The sequence below is a fragment of the Atractosteus spatula genome, chromosome 2, assembly GCF_055471065.1.
Source record: "Atractosteus spatula isolate fAtrSpa1 chromosome 2, fAtrSpa1.hap1, whole genome shotgun sequence".
Lineage (NCBI taxonomy): Eukaryota > Metazoa > Chordata > Actinopteri > Semionotiformes > Lepisosteidae > Atractosteus > Atractosteus spatula.
The window spans coordinates 32513302-32532327 of NC_142707.1; the positions used below are offsets into that span (position 1 = coordinate 32513302).

Here is a 19026-nt window from a genome sequence, read left to right on the forward strand (position 1 = left end):
CATTTTTTAAAGCTAGCTTTATTTAAATGAAATTTAGACAAGAATTTGTAATCATATTATTAACAGCTTTTGGAACTATAAAAGGCAGAATTAAATTCATGCTACTGTTACAAGTTTCTTTTTCAGAAGTTGTTATTACAATATGATTTAAGGTACATAGGTATACAATTTGTACAAATGTTACGAAGTTCACATTCAGGTTGTGTTATAAAAAGCACAAGGAGACTAATGCATGTTACCAATCTCTGCAGCTGACAGAGGCTGTCCAAACACGTTGTAAGCTCATGCCCAATTACTAACACAGAGATGAGAGCTGCCCTCTTTTTTGTGTGCCATAGCAACATTTATTTTTTTTTACTTTCTTATTGTTACTCTTGGAATTGTGTCAAAAGAAATAACTGTCAAAGGTAACTTGCATAACTGGTTCTTCTTAATGGTTTGAAATTTAATATATAAACATATTTGGTAATATCACAGTGGCTCAGTGTTCTTCTGCACACAAAGTGTCGTCCAACACTTTCATTCCCAGAGTTGTCGACACAAATCACACCTTACAAATCTGGCGTCATGTATACTTAAGTAGTACAATACAATGTGTACTGTCCATCTGGCGTAATTGTAAATAAAGCTTAAAAATGTTTAAAAATAACAGATTACAATGATGGGTAAGAAAAGAGCCATAGTCAAATAATTTGCAATGATTCATACTCTTGTTCCTCCATCTCTTGTTTTTCTACCAGACATTTAACAACCTATACCAGATGTTACCAGGAGAGGGTACAATAGGACTACTTTTTTGTCTGTGGTGATGTGAAAGTGGAGTAAACTTTAACTGCTTAAGAGATTGTTTTAAAACTTTAACACACAGCTCAGCAAAAACATTCAATTTCCATACATAATTCTCACATTTTCTCAACCACAGTGATTGCCAGAGTGAAGTGTGGGAATAACGAGATCATATATACTACGGAAACCATCAGCGCTACATCTGCTCTCAGAAAAACACATTTTGGTCCTCTACACCTTGAAGTCCAGTCTCTGTTGAATAAACTAGCATTTGCATGTGTTGCATGTTGAGTCAGATACATTTGTACATGCTTTATAGTTGTTGGTAAGGAACTAGAGCTGTGTTTACAACAGGAAAATCAAGGCGATACAACTTTAAAAAGAATGTATATATATATATTTCCCCTCACATGAGCATAGGATATAGGCGCTTTTATCTTTTTTCATCTCTCAAAGACAGACATCAAAAAGCTTTTGGATTTTGCGATAGCTAGTTGAAGGTATTTTGCTCTGTTTCACAGTGGCAGGCAGTAACTTACTTTTAATTACTTATAGTCTATAGGAAACATTACAACATTAACAGCAGTAACTGAAATTGCAGTTGAAGCATAAACAATATACCCCACATTTCTTTTCTTTATCCCCGCTTCACATCTTAAATGTCTCAATAAAATGTCAAGTCAAACACCTGTCAGGAAAGCAATGTTCAGAGACTTAACAGGATTTGAACCCATTCAAAACTAAACATTGGAAGCGTACCTGTACCAACCCATTGTAATCTCCCCAGTAGCCTGAAGTGACAGGACATTATAATGACAACTATTGTTCTGTGACCAAAACGTCATATAAATACAAAAAAGTGGCTGGAGGAAGCAGGACAGAGTGTGTGTGGAAGGGGGGAGTGAGTTTACATCGGATATAAATACAATATACAAGGACATACTCTCCAGTTCTGAGACACACAGGTTGAGTTCTTCCTAAAGGACAGTAAAAGGCCTTCCAGGACATAATACCGGCAGTGGAAGGTCATCAAGTCAGCACACAGACATCACATTAAGTACAAGCTCATCTGGGTAAAAGCATTGAAACTTGTTAGGTCAAAGCAGAGGAAAATTGTGGGTAAGCTCCTGGAGGCAGCCCAGGGTTGTCTTGGTGACAGGAACGATGCCGCAGAAGAGTAGGTTGAGATGTCCTTCTGTCACTCGCTCTTGGTTCAGAGCGCACCCTTGTAATCGCAGGACACCTTAAGGTGTTCTTTTCCCCATTTCCAATTCTGTCTTCTCGGAACAGATTCCTTTTTTGCTGTATGAGCCTGTGAAGAAAACATAAATATATTCAGGAGGAAAGAATAAGTAAAATGAGTTTGTTGTATCAAAGCTAAGCTCTTTACAAACCTTTTGTTCACCATTTTTGGGACCATCAAAGTAATAAAAAACAAAAATAGCAAAAAGTAATAGCAAAAACAAAAAAAGGTTTATTTGGATGTATTTTTATGTTTAAATACATAATAAGTACCCAGTTATGAGTTTTGATTATCATAATACCAAATACGTATTTAGCAACATAATGTATGTGCATCCATTTTTAATCTAGAAAAATGCTAGTTCATGAAAGCATGAAGATTTCATCTAAATTAAAGATGATGAAAGCATCCTTTTACTATGTCTAAAAACAGTTTTCTTGTCTTAAAAGTTTAAGAATTGGGAGGTGACATCTTTGGTTAATATTAAAAATCCTTTGCACTGGCAGGATGATGGGAATTCTAATTCTAGGAAAATGAGACATAATGCTGAATCATTCTTCCATTCATGAAGCGGTACCTCGGTTTAATCTACAGTGCACCACAGACCCTGCTTTCAAGCATTCTTATTACAGTGTCGAAAAGTACTTGCCCACTGAGGTGAGGCCAGCACAGAGGACATTAGACAGTAAACTGCTGCTGTCTTCCAGGGCTGCTGCAGTGCTGCATTATTGCTCATTAAACATTCAGCTGGGTTTCTCCCTCTCTGTCTACAAGCTGGTGCCAGATTCAAATGTTAAGCTGGCCTTTGGTGGACTCCCCAGAGAAATAAGTATGAATAAAGATCCACACTCATCATTTAAGAAGTTTACAGTAACAGCACTCAAGATAGGAAATATACTAGGACTTTATGGTTGATACATTCTTCTAACATTCTTAAAAATACAATCTTCATTTTTGGGAGTACATACTATTCATTTTTAATTATACAGACACTTAATTTTGGCTTTAAATATTTTGTTCATGTAAGCCTAGTACAACAAAATACACCCCAGTTCATCAATATACTGTTCTCAGCATACTGCACCTCCTGATGTCTTTTAACACCTGTTCTTTTAACTTGCTTGACAACACATTACATGGTGTTTCTGTAAATAATTTGTGGTGAATCTGTCAGCAAAAGCTCATCTGCCCCAGCACCGGCTCCTTTTCGGCTCTACTGCTCAAAGCGGGCGACAACTACTGCATTCTTGCTTTGAAATCGAAGGGCTCTCGGCAACTCGGGTTTCGGACAAAAGCTTTTTCATTTCCCAGCCAACAAATCCTCCTCATAAAAGTCGAGCGATGTTTAAAAGCGATATGGGAAGATTTGCCTGATTGGCTGATGAAAGTAGGCCGACAATAACAACTGCCCAAGATTTCTTAAACCCTCCTGTCGAGACCAGCCTTTTGAAATGGCTTCTGTTTGAAAAACAGAGTAGCTGTTTTGATATATTTTTATTCATTCTTTTGTTTCAAAGAACTGCATTATGAATATGCAACATATCACAAAAATAAAAAGGTTTGGTCTATCCTGAAATGTTACTTTAAGAATCAATGAGTCGGTACCCATCGGTCAAAAATTTGTCACCTCCTGACTATTTTGTGTTCTATATTTGAAAGTCGTTAACATGATTCTTTTCTTACATATTACACCAAATGTATGTGTATCTACATTAAAAATAGTCCTATGTCAATCAAGGAAAGGAAAATTAGTGCAACCCTCACTCTGGAAGGCCAGGTGTGCAAACTCTTTGTATGTTGTTTTTGAAGGACGTAAATATTTGTATATTTAGAAATGTTTAGAAATGCAATCATACATATCTTCACGTACATGTTCATCAAAAGTTTAAGCCATGCTTCCAATCAGTTGCTAGGAATAAAAATAATAAAAACCACAAAAAAACAAACTTAAGTAGTAAATCTACAAGAGCTATGCCACCTCATAGCTCATGTTGCTGCATAAACCAGCTGAATCAGATCACTTTTGATGTGGTTCCATGAACGTAAGAAATACCTGACTTTCAAATTAATTTTAAATGTTGGGTTCTGGCAGGGATTCTCTTCTCTGAATTTACAGCCAACTTTCTCTAACAACATTTTTGAAATGACCCCTTATTTTTCTGAGGATTGAACTCAGTATTTGCAGTTAAAAGCAAAAGTAAAATAGCAGTGGGAGGAAGATTGCTTGAATGTGCTATATAAAGATAGCTTTTATGTTCACACAATAGAATACTTACTCCTTTCTCTATTCTACAGCATTTTAAAATTAACTTCTAAGAAGAACATACCAACTCATGAAGCTGCTGTCTGCTCTGAAGACACCTGCTCTATTTCCTTCTCAGCGTCCTGGGTTATTTCAGTTTCTAACTCCTCCTTTGGCTCATCCTGTTTGACTTCAGTCTTCTCACTCGTCTCTGCTTGGATCTGAACATCTTCTACAACATCCGCTTTGCTCTGTTCACTCTCTGAAGACAGCATCTGATCTTGTACAACATCAGCCTTAGACACAGTCTCTCCATCTACCAGAACTGTTGACTGAGTCTCCTCTATAGCTTCTGTTGGGCGTTCTGTTACCTCCTTTGACACAGATTCTGTCTGAACACTTTCTAAAGTTGCCATCTGACATATGTCATCTTCCCGTGCAGTCTCCAGGCTTTTTGCATCTTCTACTAAATCTTTCTTCACCTGTAATTCTTCCTTGATTTCTGTCTGACATGACAAATCTTCAACCGCTGACACATCACATTGTAAGGTTTTTTGGCCCTGTGCATCTATACTTGCATCATGGCTTACGCCACTTGTTGAATCCTTTTCAATTTGTTTATCCTCCACCACTGGTGGATCAATTTCTGTATCTTCTACCAGTTTCTCAGTTTTCACATCTGTTTTAGCAACATCCTGCTGCACGTCATCTTTCACTGGTAATTCTTCTATTTTATTATCAACAGCCACAGCTGTCTCAGTTTGCACCTCTTCCACAATTTCTTTCTGGCTCTCTTCTGTTATGGCTTGATTCTGGATTGCCACAGCTTCCATTTCATCTGTCTGGATTTGTGCATTTCCTGCCTGTTGTTCATAGCTTTCAGAGTCTACCACAGCTTCCTGTACATTTTCTGTTTCATTATCTATGCTCGATTTGTCTTTCATGACTTGCTCTTGGCTTACTGTACTTTCCATTGGGCTCTGTAAATCCACTGCTTCTGCCGATTGGTTTTGAATATCAACAACTTCCGGTATCTCTTGTAAGGCTTCTTTGTCTGTGTTCTCACTCTTTTCATCAGGGGTTTTTTCTTGCTTTGGGATATCTTCCTTCATTTCTACCTGGCCTAGTGCATCTTTCACCATTGTTTCCTGACTTTGAACATCTGTGATGGATGTTTCATGTTGCACCTCTTCTAAAACTGGTTGCTGACTCTTTTCTTCTACTTTGTTGTCCTGACTTAAAGTAACATCCACCACTTCTTTCTGGCTTTTTGAATCTTTAGACGCCTGTGTTTTAGTTTGGGCACCTTGTACATCTTCGTCAACTTCTTGTTGAGCCTTTCCATCTTCAAAGACTTTTTCTTGGGCTTCTTCTTCTCTCTTTACTTCCTCCTGCTTTTGTAAAATATCATCACTTTCTGCCTTTCTCTGAGAATCGTCCTCTAGTACTGCCGGCATCTCAGCTTGCTCTTTCTCTTCCTGACACTCCACCTTCTCTGCAGTGCAGCTTTCTTTTCCCACAGACTTTGTCTGAATTGCTTCACATTCTGCATCTTCCTCTGTCTTGTCTTCTTTTACAACATCATTTTTTTCTTTACTACCATCTTCTAAGCACTCTACCTGCTCTGTCACTTCCTGGACAATCACTTCCTCTACTTCCTGTCTCTTCACATTTCCTCCTTCTTGGATCTCCACAACTGCTTCCTGCATTTCTGTCTCCTGGCTTTTCATTTCTGCAATCTCCACTGTAATCTTTTTACTTTTAACTTCAGCATCAACATCCTGACACTTTTCTTCCAGCGGTGTGCTTTCTGTCTCTTTAGATTCTTGTATTTCTTCTGCACTACCAGCAGTCAAATGTTCTGTCTCTGGAATAGCTGATACCCGTAATTCCTCTGGCACTTCACCACACTCTGATTTTTCATTGTCTTCCTCTGTTATTTCTTTTTTTGTAACGGCTGCTTGTTCAGCTGTTTCTGTTTTCTGTTCTCCTTCTCCATCTTTATCTTTAACTGCCTTTTCTTCAGAAATCTCTGAGTCTTCCTTAGTATTTGTTTCTGCTGTTGATTCAGAAACAAGTTCAGTTTCTGTTGCAACCAGAGTGTCTTCTGGTAATTTCTCATCTTCTGCTTCTGCTGGTGGTGCTTCATTTTCTTCACAAACAGAAATGATTTCCGCAGCAGGCTGTGGCTCAGATATTTTTTCCAATTCTGTGATATCACTGGTAGATGATGACTCTTCTGTAGTGATTTGCTCCTTTTCTTCGTGGTCTCTGGCAACAGCAATATCGCATTGAGATTCACTCACCTTCTCTGTAAGGTTTTCAACAACATTTTGGATAATCTGCTGCACAATCATCGTGCTCTGCTTTTCAATAACAATTGTTTCAATCACACGTTCATGCATTTCCACCTGCTCACATGTTACATCTCCTGTTTCTCCTTGCTTTTCACAAACACCTGTCTCATCTTCATTGTCAGATTTCTCAGGAACACTAAAAAGTGGAGCTCCTAGTTGTGACTTTTCATCCTTCTCCTCAGCAAGGCTGCCAGTAACAGCTCCAATTGCTGCCTCAACCAGTAGAGCTGCAGCCTCATCAATTGTGTGCTGATCCTGAAACGGGCTTTCCTGCTGATCTTTAAATTTTACTGAACTCACTCTTTCTCTTAAAACTAAATCTTCTGTTTTCACCTCTGCTACTTCAGATTTTATGGTTTTGCATGGGGGTTTAAGAATACCAACAGTCTCCTTAACCACTGGAGCTTCAACAGCAGGTGCTGATACAGCAAATGGAGCCTCCTTCATCTCTGAGCTCTCAGAAGTTGGTGCTTCAGGCATTGAGGCAACGACTTCCTGTGCTGCACATTGAATAACATCTTCTACTGGTACTTGAAGGTCTGCAAGGTCTTTAACCTCTTTGAATTCTTGCACTCTTTCTTCTTCTATAACTGATGTTTCAGTTACCTCTACAGACGAAGCGCAGATAAGCTCCTCTACTTTCTGAACTGCTGGAACTTCAGGTTTAACAGCAGGTGCTGATACAGCAAATGGAGCCTCCTTCATCTCTGAGCTCTCAGAAGTTGGTGCTTCAGGCATTGAGGCAACGACTTCCTGTGCTGCACATTGAATGACGTCTTCTACTGGTACTTGAAGGTCTGCAAGGTCTTTAACCTCTTTGAATTCTTGCACTCTTTCTTCTTCTATAACTGATGTTTCAGTTACCTCTACAGACGAAGCGCAGATAAGCTCCTCTACTTTCTGAACTGCTGGAACTTCAGGTTCAACAGCAGGTGCTGATACAGCAAATGGAGCCTCCTTCATCTCTGAGCTCTCAGAAGTTGGTGCTTCAGGTACTGAGGCAACTACTTCCTGTGCTGCACATTGAATGACTTCTTCTATTGGTACTTGAAGGTCTGCAAGGTCTTTAACCTCTTTGAATTCTTGCACTCTTTCTTCTTCTATAACTGATGTTTCAGTTACCTCTACAGACGAAGCGCAGATAAGCTCCTCTACTTTTTGAACTGCTGGAACTTCAGGTTCAACAGCGGGTGCTGATACAGCAAATGGAGCCTCCTTCATCTCTGAGCTCTCAGAAGTTGGTGCTTCAGGCATTGAGGCAACTACTTCCTGTGCTGCACATTGAATAACATCTTCTACTGGTACTTGAAGGTCTGCAAGGTCTTTAACCTCTTTGAATTCTAGCACTCTTTCTTCTTCTATAACTGATGTTTCAGTTACATCTACAGACGAAGCGCAGATAAGCTCCTCTACTTTTTGAACTGCTTGAACTTCAGGTTCAACAGCGGGTGCTGATACAGCAAATGGAGCCTCCTTCATCTCTGAGCTCTCAGAAGTTGGTGCTTCAGGCATTGAGGCAACCACTTCCTGTGCTGCACATTGAATGATTTCTTCTCCTGGTACTTCAAGGTCTGCAAGGTCTTTAACCTCTTTGAATTCTTGCAGTTTTTCTTCTTCTGTAACCAATGTTTCAGTTACCTCTACAGGTGTAGTGCAGATAAGCTCCTCAACTCTTTCTACTGCTTGACCTTCAGCAGGTTCAATCTCGGGTGTAAGTTCTACTACCTCTTGATCCTCATGAAATTCACACTCATCTTGCTGTCCACTGACTGTGATTGGCTGAAGTGACTCTGACTCTATAATTTCTTCTAATGTTCCTGCTTGTTCTGCAGTTTCCTTTTCTGTTTCACTCTCCTCGGGAGCTTTGCATATTTCTTTCTCAAGTTCTGAATCTGTCTTTGTTTCCAAAGAGACGTCGCCTACCTCACCATCTTGTTGGGATGCTTTGTCTTCTTGGAGTTCTTTCTCTTCGACTGTCTCCCCTGCCTCAGCTTGTTGTTCCACTTCCTGATATTCAGTTTTGATATCCTGTACTTCTGCATTACAAACCTCTTCCTCAACAGCCCCTGCTTCTTGAAACAGCTCTGTCTTTTCCTCTGCAACAACTTCAGTGGATATTGCTTCCATTACCAGAGTAATAACTTCAACTGTGGATTTTTGTAAATTTGTCTCCACTGCTTCTATTTCTTGAGTGGATAGGCCTGTGCATATTGCCACTGCTTCTGCTTCTTTTTGCATCACAATAGGATCTTCTTTTACAGCTGATGCCATCAAATGTGGGACAGTAACCACAACAGTTTCTTCTGGTTGCTCAGTAGTGTTAGTTACAGATAAGGCAATCGGCGTCAACTTTATGTTTTCTGCAACCTCTTGCAGAATTTTATCTGTTTGTTTCACTTCATAAACTCCAGGAACAGGAGTAGCGTCGCCAGACGTTCCTGGGGATTCTGTTAATCGGGAGACTGCTGAAACCATTTCTGTTGTCTCCTCGGCAAAAGACTCTTCAGGTGCTTGCTCAAGAGCTGTCACTGCCTCAGATGTCAATTCCATGATGTCTTGTGCTATTGTGTCATCTGGAGAGATGTGGTCTTCCACTTCAGTAGGAGATCTGGTTATAGTAGTCTCTTCTACTACCACTTCTTCAGGGATATCACTAAGTGGCTGATGTTTACTTATGCTTTCTATTTGCTCCTGAATTATTTCTTCTGTGACTGTTGCAGAGATCCAGGACGGTGACCGTTCATCCATGTCAGGTATAGCTTTCTCCACAGATACTTGTATACCTGTGTCTGGAATGTGTTGATCTGCAGAGGGTACTGTGTCTCCAGACTGTGTTTCCAGCTCCAATAACTGTTGTGCTTCATGGGTGGATTCTAAAGGCTTGATGTCTACTGTCTGAGTCTCCTCTTGTTGCTCTGCCTTCACTTCAGCAGTAGCCTCTACCTTCACAGTAGCATCTATCTGTTCTGTATCATACTCTGAAAGGGGGACTACAGCTGGTGTATCAGAGTCCTCCTCTGCTGATCCAACCACTTTATCAGCCTCATCAGCTGGAGCCTGCTCTAGTTTTGCATCTGATCTCTTCTTTCTACGACCTGGAATTAATTTCTTTAAAGAAAATGTAGACTCCTCTTTTCCAGCTTCACTGTCAGAAGGTATTTGTTCAGTGGTAACTGCAGAAGATTCTTCGGGTTTGTCCTCTAGTTTGGCCTTCCTTCTTGGAGTGACAAGCCTTTTAAAGGATTCCCAGGTGGACACCCCTTCTCCATCTGAGGGACTCCCTGCCTGGTCTGGTGATGAAGCTAATTGTTCTTGGTCTGCCTCTTGAGAGCTTGCAATTGGAGACTCTACAGCTGCCTCTTTGCTTTTGGCAGATTCCTCTCCTAAATTCTGTGCTTCCTCTTCTATTTTAGGGGACTCATCATCAGAGTCAGATGTCTTCCGAGCTCTCTTTTTGGATGATCCTACACAGATCAGAGCTTCCCAAGACACAGAAGTGTCAACTTTCTTTTTGGGCTCTTCAGTACTGCGCTCCATTTTCTGTTCCTCTTCACTTGGTTTGGGTTCTTCTGGTTTCTCTGTTGATCCGGAACTCTCTGTGGACGACATAGTTGCACTTTTAGGCTTTTCATTGGCATCGTCTTCTTTGTCACTTTCAGAAGGCCTTTTGACTCGTTTCTTTGGTGTCACAAGCTTTTTGAAGGAAGCCCAAGGCGTAATACCATCTCTCTTCCTCTCTCCATCAGAGGTAGCTCCATCTCCTTCAACGTCTGGCCCAGGGGTCTCTGTCTGGGCTGCCTCACCAATAAAACGTTCAGTAGATTCTTCAGGAGAGGAAGGAGAGCTATCACTTTTCTGTACCTCTGCAGATTCAGTTGATGACTGGATTTGTTCAATCACATTTTCACCAGATTCTGCCAATTTTGTCTCATCTTCTTTCTTTCCTTTCTGTTTCTTTCCAGAAAGTTTCTTTAAACCAGTCCCTGTGAACAGTTTTTTAAGGGGGCTACCTTGAACTTTAGCTTTTTCTTGTGAGGACAAAATCTCAGCTTCAGTGGTGATGGTCTCAGGCATTTTAGCTGTGGGAGCATCATCAGGACTAGGGTGCTCTGATTTCTGTTCCCCTTCAAGGGTATCTGGCACATGCTCTTCTGTAGTTTTTGATTCAGTGGTAGCTTCACTTTCCTGGGATTCTTCTTTTGTAATCGGCTGCTCTTCCACACTTTCATCTTCTTTTGTCACTTCAGCTGCCTCTTCAAGAACAGCATTTTGAAGATCTGATGGCTTCTCATCATCTTCTTTAGATACCTTTGGTGCAACTTCAATTTCGACTTTGATCTCGTCCTCCTTTTGTTCTATTACAACAAGCGGGGCTGTCTCTGGCAGGGGACTGGTTTTGCTTTCCTCTTGCGCAAGAGGCTCTTCCTGCTGAGGTTCAGGGGCTGCCTCCTCGGGTTTAATCTCTTCCTCTTGTGCAGGAGCATCTTCTGTCTTTTCCTCTGATTCGTGCTTTTCTTCCACAGTCACAAGAGCCGCCTTTTCCTCAGCTGTCTCTTCTTCTTCTTTAGTCTTTTTAAAGGGGGTCTTCTTTTTTAAACTGGAAAAGAGCCCCTGTGTAAAAAATCTCTTCAGAGGGGACTGAATCTCCTGGAGTGGGCTGGTTGGAGACTCTGCTGGTTTCTCCACCTCTTTCTCAGGTTTAACATCTTCACTTGGTTCTGTTTGTTGTGCTACCTTTTCGGTTGCATCCCCATTGACTTTTTCCGAAGGTGACTCTGTAGCAGCAGGTTCATCGGCGGTTTTGGTGACTTCCTGCTCTTCTGGCACCTTTGCTTTAGCTTCTGTTTTGGATTCATCTCCCTTGGCATCCTCTGTGACATCCAAGCTTTTTTCTTCACCTTCCTCTTTCTTCACAGTCAGCAATTGCACAGGCTCCGTCTTTTCAGTCTTGTCTTTTTTCACAGTAAATTTGAAGCCCACAAACTTGAAAACCTTTTTAAATCCAACTTCACTGGCTTCATTTGCCTTCTCCTCTTTTGGTGTTTCCTCCTTTGGTGTAACGTCATTTGCAGCTGGAGAATCCTGCTCTTCCTTCTCACCGTTCACCTGAGGTTCAGCTTCCTCTTGGAGGTCCTCCATCTTCTCAGGCTCTTCCTCTTTCTGAGACACAGCCGCAGAGTCACTCTGACCAACTAGAATAAAAAACAGGAAATGTATTTCAACAGAGGAGTCCATTTATTTGTATTTTAAAGCCCAGTAAAAGTGTTAGGCTTGAGCCATCATGAGATTAATGGGGGTAAAATTTCTGGTTATTCTTATGTTTACATACAATTACAATTTTATTATAATTCAAGTAGGTAGCTGTGTCAGCATGCGTAGGCTGCAAACGAACAAGTAAAGGTTTATTCCATGCTGAAAAGAGAAGAAAAGAAACACAATGTTTCAGCTGTGGAGCCTTCTTCTGGTGTGAAGTCTTCACACCTGAAGAAGGCTCCACAGCAGAAATGTTTACATTTTTATAATAATGCACCGACTATAACACTTTATTTTTTTACACTTGATGCCCCGAAACTGAATCCAAATGTCTAAGGTTTGCAAATATTTATTGACGTACATATACAGAGTTTTCTTTTAAACTTTTTTTTTACATATAAAAAAACACTATGCTGTACATAGAGTGGTTCAAAGAATGTGACACACTCAGTACTGCTACTAGTAGTACTGCTAGTAATATTAACAGGTACTTCAGTTAGGACAAAATCCATAAAATGAACAAAATGAATAAATATTAAAATGTGTTAAAATTGTGTTAAAATATTCATGTTTTAAAGCAGTCAATAGTTTAACTGTGCCAAACCAGGAAGGGACATTTAGAAACAATGGGTGCATGTGTATTAACCAGAAGAATTCCCTTTGCAATGTGAAGCCCAAACTGTAGGTGAATATTACAGAAAATGTCTGGAATTCTCAGCATCTACTGTAGGTATGTAAATACATTGCACTCAGGCATTCTAACTTTATCTCAGGTTCTGAATCTGTAGATATCCTAGATTTCCTGTATTGTCTTTTGCAGTCATTTTGAACATTAATTTTGATCACAGCACCAAAAATAGTTCCGTTAATTGCCTAATGCAATATAACTTTACCATAATGTAATATAATTTTATCTCTTGCATGGTACTAAACAGTACTGAGATCACTCTTGCAAATTTTCAGTGTCCATACTGACAGTAGAGAATTGCTTTCAAATATCCCATGCAATCTGTACAACCACATAAAATGTACAGTGGTTACAAAAAAAGGCAGTTCATAAGGAAAAAAAATATCTTTGTACTGTTGATAAACAAGAGAATTAAAAACATATTCCAACCCACAAAACACAGGTTCTCACAAAAAATTAAAAATGATCAAAGACCAATTTTATCTGAAACAATCATGATCTGTGAATCCATCTTAAAACCCAAAATGTACCCATTTCAACAGGAAGTTCAAGACTAAAATCTCATCTTAACATACTTACATACATTCTTCCACTTTTATATTAAACTTCTTGGAAAATAGCAATGGAAAATCTCAATTCATCACAGACTGCAAGAATATACCTTACAAAACCCTTGGGAGACATCATAAACATAAAGAACTGCTTTCTATTAAAGACCAGGAAAGTAAACAGAGTGCACTACATGGTACTTAAGGACATTAATAAAAAGTCACCCAGAGACTGGCCCACATCATTTATAATACAGTATGTTATAATGTATAATGTAATTCTAAACAAATGGCAATGAACACACAGAAAGTGATGAAGTAAGCACTGCTTCACTGAGCTGTGAAACTTCCACTTCAGTAAAGACTAAGTTTTTATAGCCTTAAAGTGTTTTATTATTAAAATTATTGTTGATTTTCCACCTAAGCAAAGATGAAAAACATATTCCTTGGTTGTAGAATAACTGTTGAAGCAAGCCAAAGGAGACAGACACAATAGCTCAGACATCCAGGCCTGACAGTGTATTTACAATTGTGGGTGGTGTTCTTGAAATTTTTAAGTGTTCTCAGGCTACCCTGGTCACCACTGAGCCCCCTTTTCTCAAAGACCTTGCAGTAATGAAGAACGTGGACATCTGGAGCTGGTTGAGTTGTCTCATGGGATCCCCAAACTACCCTTGGTTTCGTTCTTCAAATTCCCAGCATTCTGAACCCATCAGCTGTCTCAAACACATCCACACTCCGCTAAGCCTTAAAATAAAAAGATTCTACCACAAATAATGTGCCAATTAGTTCGGTTTAGATTATCTAATCAATTATTTTGCTTTTAGAATGTTTTATGTTTAATGCTTTTATGCTTTAATTTTATTTTATGCCTTAATGCTTTTAGAATCTTACACCCAAAGAAGGCTCCACAGCCGAAACGTTGTTTCTTCTCGTTTCAGCATGGAATAAACCTTTACTTGTTCGTTTGCAGCCTACGCATGCTGTTGCAGCTACCCACCTGAATGTTTGCATATATTAGATTAGATTTTATTTATAAATATATCATATAATAACAATCATGTCTTCATTATAGTTTTAATCCCTCAATTTGTGAATTATAATCTCAACATCCCGTCATATACCGTACGTGCATAAACATTTACAGCTCAAAATTAAGGAGACAATAATTTTGGGGAATTACAGAACCAGTTTTCCCAGATGAAGTGTTCCCTGTACTTCACATCAGTTACTACAGTGAGTGGGATGAGAAGTAGTGTGAGGAAGTCTAGAGGCTTTTTTCTATTAAGTCAGTCAATGTGCTCCAAAGGACACTAAGGACTTACTACACAGGATAACATTCAAAACATTCATTCTGATCCATCAACTAAATCTGTCCCATATTACATTTAACCACTGTAAAATGAGGTGCGTCTGGTACCTATCATTTCCTCAGCCGGGCTAACAACATAATGTCGCCTTGAATAAAACTGAAAGTCAACATTTCCTTTTAGAAGAGGCCAATAAATAACAAAAATTATGAGAGTAATTTCTTGGCTGAGGTCCATGGCTTTTATTGTGAAATTGGTTTATACCTTCCTGAAACACATAATATATGGAGCAGGACAGCTAGCTTGAAGTTTACTTCACTTTTGTAACATGAACCTAGAAATTCACATGTACTTCCTGGATTTTTTTTCTCCTTTCTGTCTTTAAATCAGAAATGTGTAATCAGAAAGTCAGATCTGTATTCCAAGGAAATGCATCTTATAAATGCATGTAGTACACATCACAATTTTCATTTCTTGTATAAGAGTATGTTATTCAAAATCAGTAACAATTTCCTTGCACTGAATCTGGTAACTGGGAAAATTATGCTGTATCTGGAATAATATCTATACATTTTATCAAAGCCCCAGCTCCTGCTTCTTCAGCATAAACCTGAACACTTCAGTGCTCTATGTCAATCCCAAGCGACTGCCAGTATTAATGAAAATCACCCCCTGCACAGAGAGATCAGATTTGGGCATACTAGGAGAATAGGAAATGTTCATAGCTTATCATTGTTTTTAAAGATATTGTCCGCCCACCAATATCTGTCATATCACCTCATTTCTGTCAAAGAACCCTTTCTGAACACATCCACTCTAGCCTATGAATGCTGGAAGGCATTGTCATGAAAAGTGATCCAGACTGCACTGAACTAGATTTCTTTGGGTCATGGAAGGTGGGTCTATTTATTGAGAAAATGGGGCACCAAAAACTTGCATATGTGGTGAGCTGTAGCCAATGAGCCACATTGCAAACACCTGCCCTGCATGTATGTATTTCAGGGTAACCAAAATAGTGCACTTAGCCAACCCAGATGGTACCACCTGACTACCCAAACTCTACATAGAACTTTAACCTGTTTTAACTGCTGTTGCCTTGTAACACAAAACAAGGCAGCTGTCTTCATAAAAAAAAACATTTCTTACTGGTAATAATACTGGTAATACCAGTCACACTGGTAATAATAATAATAATTATAATAATAATAATAATAATAATAATAATAATAATAATAATAATGCACTTATATATGGCTTTTCTGAACACTCCACCCAAAGAGCTTTACATTAATGAGGACTCCCCTCTACCACCACCAATGTGCAGCACCTACTTGGAAGATGTGACAGCAGCCATAGTGCACCAGAACGCTCACCACACATCAGCTATCAGTGGGGAGGAGAACAGAGTGATGAAGCCAATTCCTAGTTTGTGATTAGTAAGAGGCCATAATTGGTAAAGGCAAGGGGGAAATTTGGCCAAGATGCAGGGGTAACACCTCTACTCTTTTCGATTTTGGGATTTTTAATAATCACAGAGAGTCAGGACCTTGGTTTTACGTCTTATCTGAAGGACGACGTCTATTTTACTGCATAGTTTACCGGTCACTATACTGGGGTATTAGGATCCACAGAGACCACAGGATGAGTGCCCTGTAATGGCTCCACTAGCATAACTTCCAGCAGCAACATTAGTTTTTCCCAGGAGGTCTCCCATCCACAACTGACCAGGTTCACACCTGCTGAGCTTCCGTGGGTTGTCAGTTGTGAGCTACAGGGTGATATGGCTGATGGTAAAATGTGATATACACTAGAGTCTGTAAATCAATGCATATCTCCTAATTTAAAGTTGCCATCTTTATTATAGGCCAGCAGTCAGGCTAGAATTGCTACAGCTGATCTGAACCTGGTTAGTTGTGTTTTCTTTTTCAGGCCTAGGATAGTTTTTGCGGTCATCTCAGAACAAACAATGTGAACAGCTGAAGGAATCAATGTTTGCTTCTACTTCATGCATAGGAAAAACTGTAACAACAGGTGTGGACTTGATTTCCTTAAGCTGTGTCTGGCACTGGTTAAGTGACAGACGTTTACAAGCCTCAGGACTCCAGTCGCCGTTAGAGAATGCAAAAACATGGAACCACAAAACCTCTCACATACTTGTCATTGTTAGGACAGTTGTCTCAACATTCAGAACAAAAGTTATCTCATTGTCTTGCAAATTACCTAAGAGGGTGCCAAAGTAAGAATATCTAATAAGACCACTGTCTTACTGAATTGCTGATTATGTTTAAGCACATGAAAGCAGGCTTTTAATAGGCTAAACCTCAACAGCTAGTTCAAGTAGGTAGCTGTGTCAGCATGTGCAGACTGCAAAGGAACAAGTAAAGGTTTATTCCAAGGTGAAAAGAGAAGAAAAGAAGCACAATGTTTCGTTTCCACAAGGCTCCACAGCCGATGCTGTATTAAATTTTCTCTAACAATCAAGATAGTATAGTTAAACTAAAGATGTAATGAGATTAACTTTAAATAACTGTGATCATAATACGGTAGATTACGGTAGGTATTATGTATTATAAGTATATTTTAAAATATACTATACTATATAATTCTATAAGTATATTCCAAAGCAAATGTTTAGATTTTCTGTAAAGCAGACTACCGAGTAATTTAAAGACACAAAGCTTAAGAGAACTCATTCTAACAGTAAACAAATTAAAGCCTAGGAAACAGTGGCCCAATAGGTTTAATAAATCAACAAAGAAAATATAAGGAGAAAGAAAACACTTTATAAAATGACCGAAAAAAGGAGATCAATTTAAGAAATTAAGTATAATGAACTGCAAGCATGTAAAAAGGATCTAAAGTAAGCCGAGAGAGATAGAAAAAACTAATATATATATATACAGTAAGTGAAATTTTTACTGAAATATTTTACTGAAATATATACAGTAAGTTATTTTCAGTTGCAATTAAACAAGGTGTCTCAGAGATAAACAAAAATAAGTTTTTTTACACAATGAAAGGGAAATGGTGGAAGAACTAAATGAGTATTTCACTCAGGCACCTACCAATGAAGAAATTAACATCATTATAAAAAGGTTCTGTATTGAATTTGAATTTGCCTTATAAGAGGCAGAACTGTTACATGTATTTTTAAGATAAACACATTTTCAGGGGCTGATATAATACTAACTGTACTTAAGGAAATAGAAATGTTGTTCATAGACTGTTAGCAAAATCCTTCCAACAGTCACGCAAGACTGAGGTCATACCCTTTCGGTGGAACAGGACATATCCATAAAATGTACAATGAAGAATCATGTAATTATAGCCTAATTAGTCATGTTTAACTAGTTCTTTGAACAAACAATGGAGCATATTGTAATAGTATAATTACTTTTCAGATGATTTGATAAGGTTCTTTATAAATTATTAATTTTCAAACTAAAGGTGGAGGATTTTTAAGGAAAAGCAATTATGTGGATTGAAAACTGGTTGACTGATAAAAAAGAAACTGGAGATAAGTGGTAAATGCTCAACTGAGGTGATGTAATTAAGAGAGTACCACATGAATCTGTATTGGTTCTGTTTAAAGACCACTGTTGATCCTGATTTAGATCAATGATATAGATTAGATTGTATAGATTGTATACTAGTCAAATTTGCAGATAATATCAATATAAAAGCATTAGTAAACACTGAGGAAGTGGTCAAAGAATTTCAAGGAGATTTAAACAAAATTCAAGACTGGTCAAATACTTCACAGATTACATTTGATTAAGTGCAGTTTAATTACTTGTCACACACAAATACAGGAACAACAAAACACACAGAACTTGAAGAAGCTATGGGTGCAAAAACCTAGGTATTTATGTTGAAACATGATTTTTATCCTTTATGGAGATGCAATTAAAACATCCTATGTTAGGAAGCAATAAAAAAGCAAACTAAATGTTAATAATATATGCTTAAAAGCACACAATCAATGGATGTTATGTTAAAATGCATGAATAAGAACCTATTATTGTTTTAGGCTTGGAACAGAGAAGACTATGAGGTGACACGATTCAAATATTCAGAATTCTCAAAGATATTGACAGCCTAACTAATGGACTCAAAAAGCAATGGTGAAGCACAAACCAGAGGACCTAAGCAGAAAAAAGGGACAAGTACATTCAAGCCTATGTGTCTGATATAAGCCTGGGAAAAGAAGGCCTGAGTCTGATATACATAGCCTCAGCCTACGTGCCCTATTAGCCTGAGGAAAGGAAGTATATATATTTTTTTACACAAGGGATTGCTGGGGTCAGGGCCACACTACCCAGCTATATTATTGATGCAAAATCATTGGCTTTTTCAAGAAACAATTGGATGAGAACCTCAGATCAAACAACCAAACCAGCTACAAACCAACCCCCTCTCCTTGGTAAACTTTCTTTGTTTCTTAGAAAAGTCAGTGATTTTAGTTTTCAATTCTAATATGGATTTAAATAATCAAAACACTGACATCATACTGACACTGTCTACATAATAGCCCTCTTTCTTCTCCCTCTCTTGAGTCTCTGCTTTCCAGGAGAGACTCATTAAGAAGGCACAGGGGAG

General features: G+C 38.7%; 1 protein-coding gene across 2 annotated transcripts in view; it reads right to left on the minus strand.

The window, feature by feature from the left end:
- Positions 1 to 19026, minus strand: part of akap12b (A-kinase anchoring protein 12b) — a 65580-nt gene continuing 46554 nt past the window's right edge. For both annotated transcript variants that reach the window (XM_088929554.1, XM_088929562.1), the window contains 2 exons: positions 4357 to 11820; positions 1 to 2098 (listed from right to left, as the gene is read on the minus strand). In XM_088929554.1, coding sequence (XP_088785680.1) covers positions 4361 to 11820 — 7460 coding nt within the window. In that variant the 3' untranslated portion in view covers positions 1 to 2098; positions 4357 to 4360. The remainder of the gene's footprint in view (positions 2099 to 4356; positions 11821 to 19026) is intronic.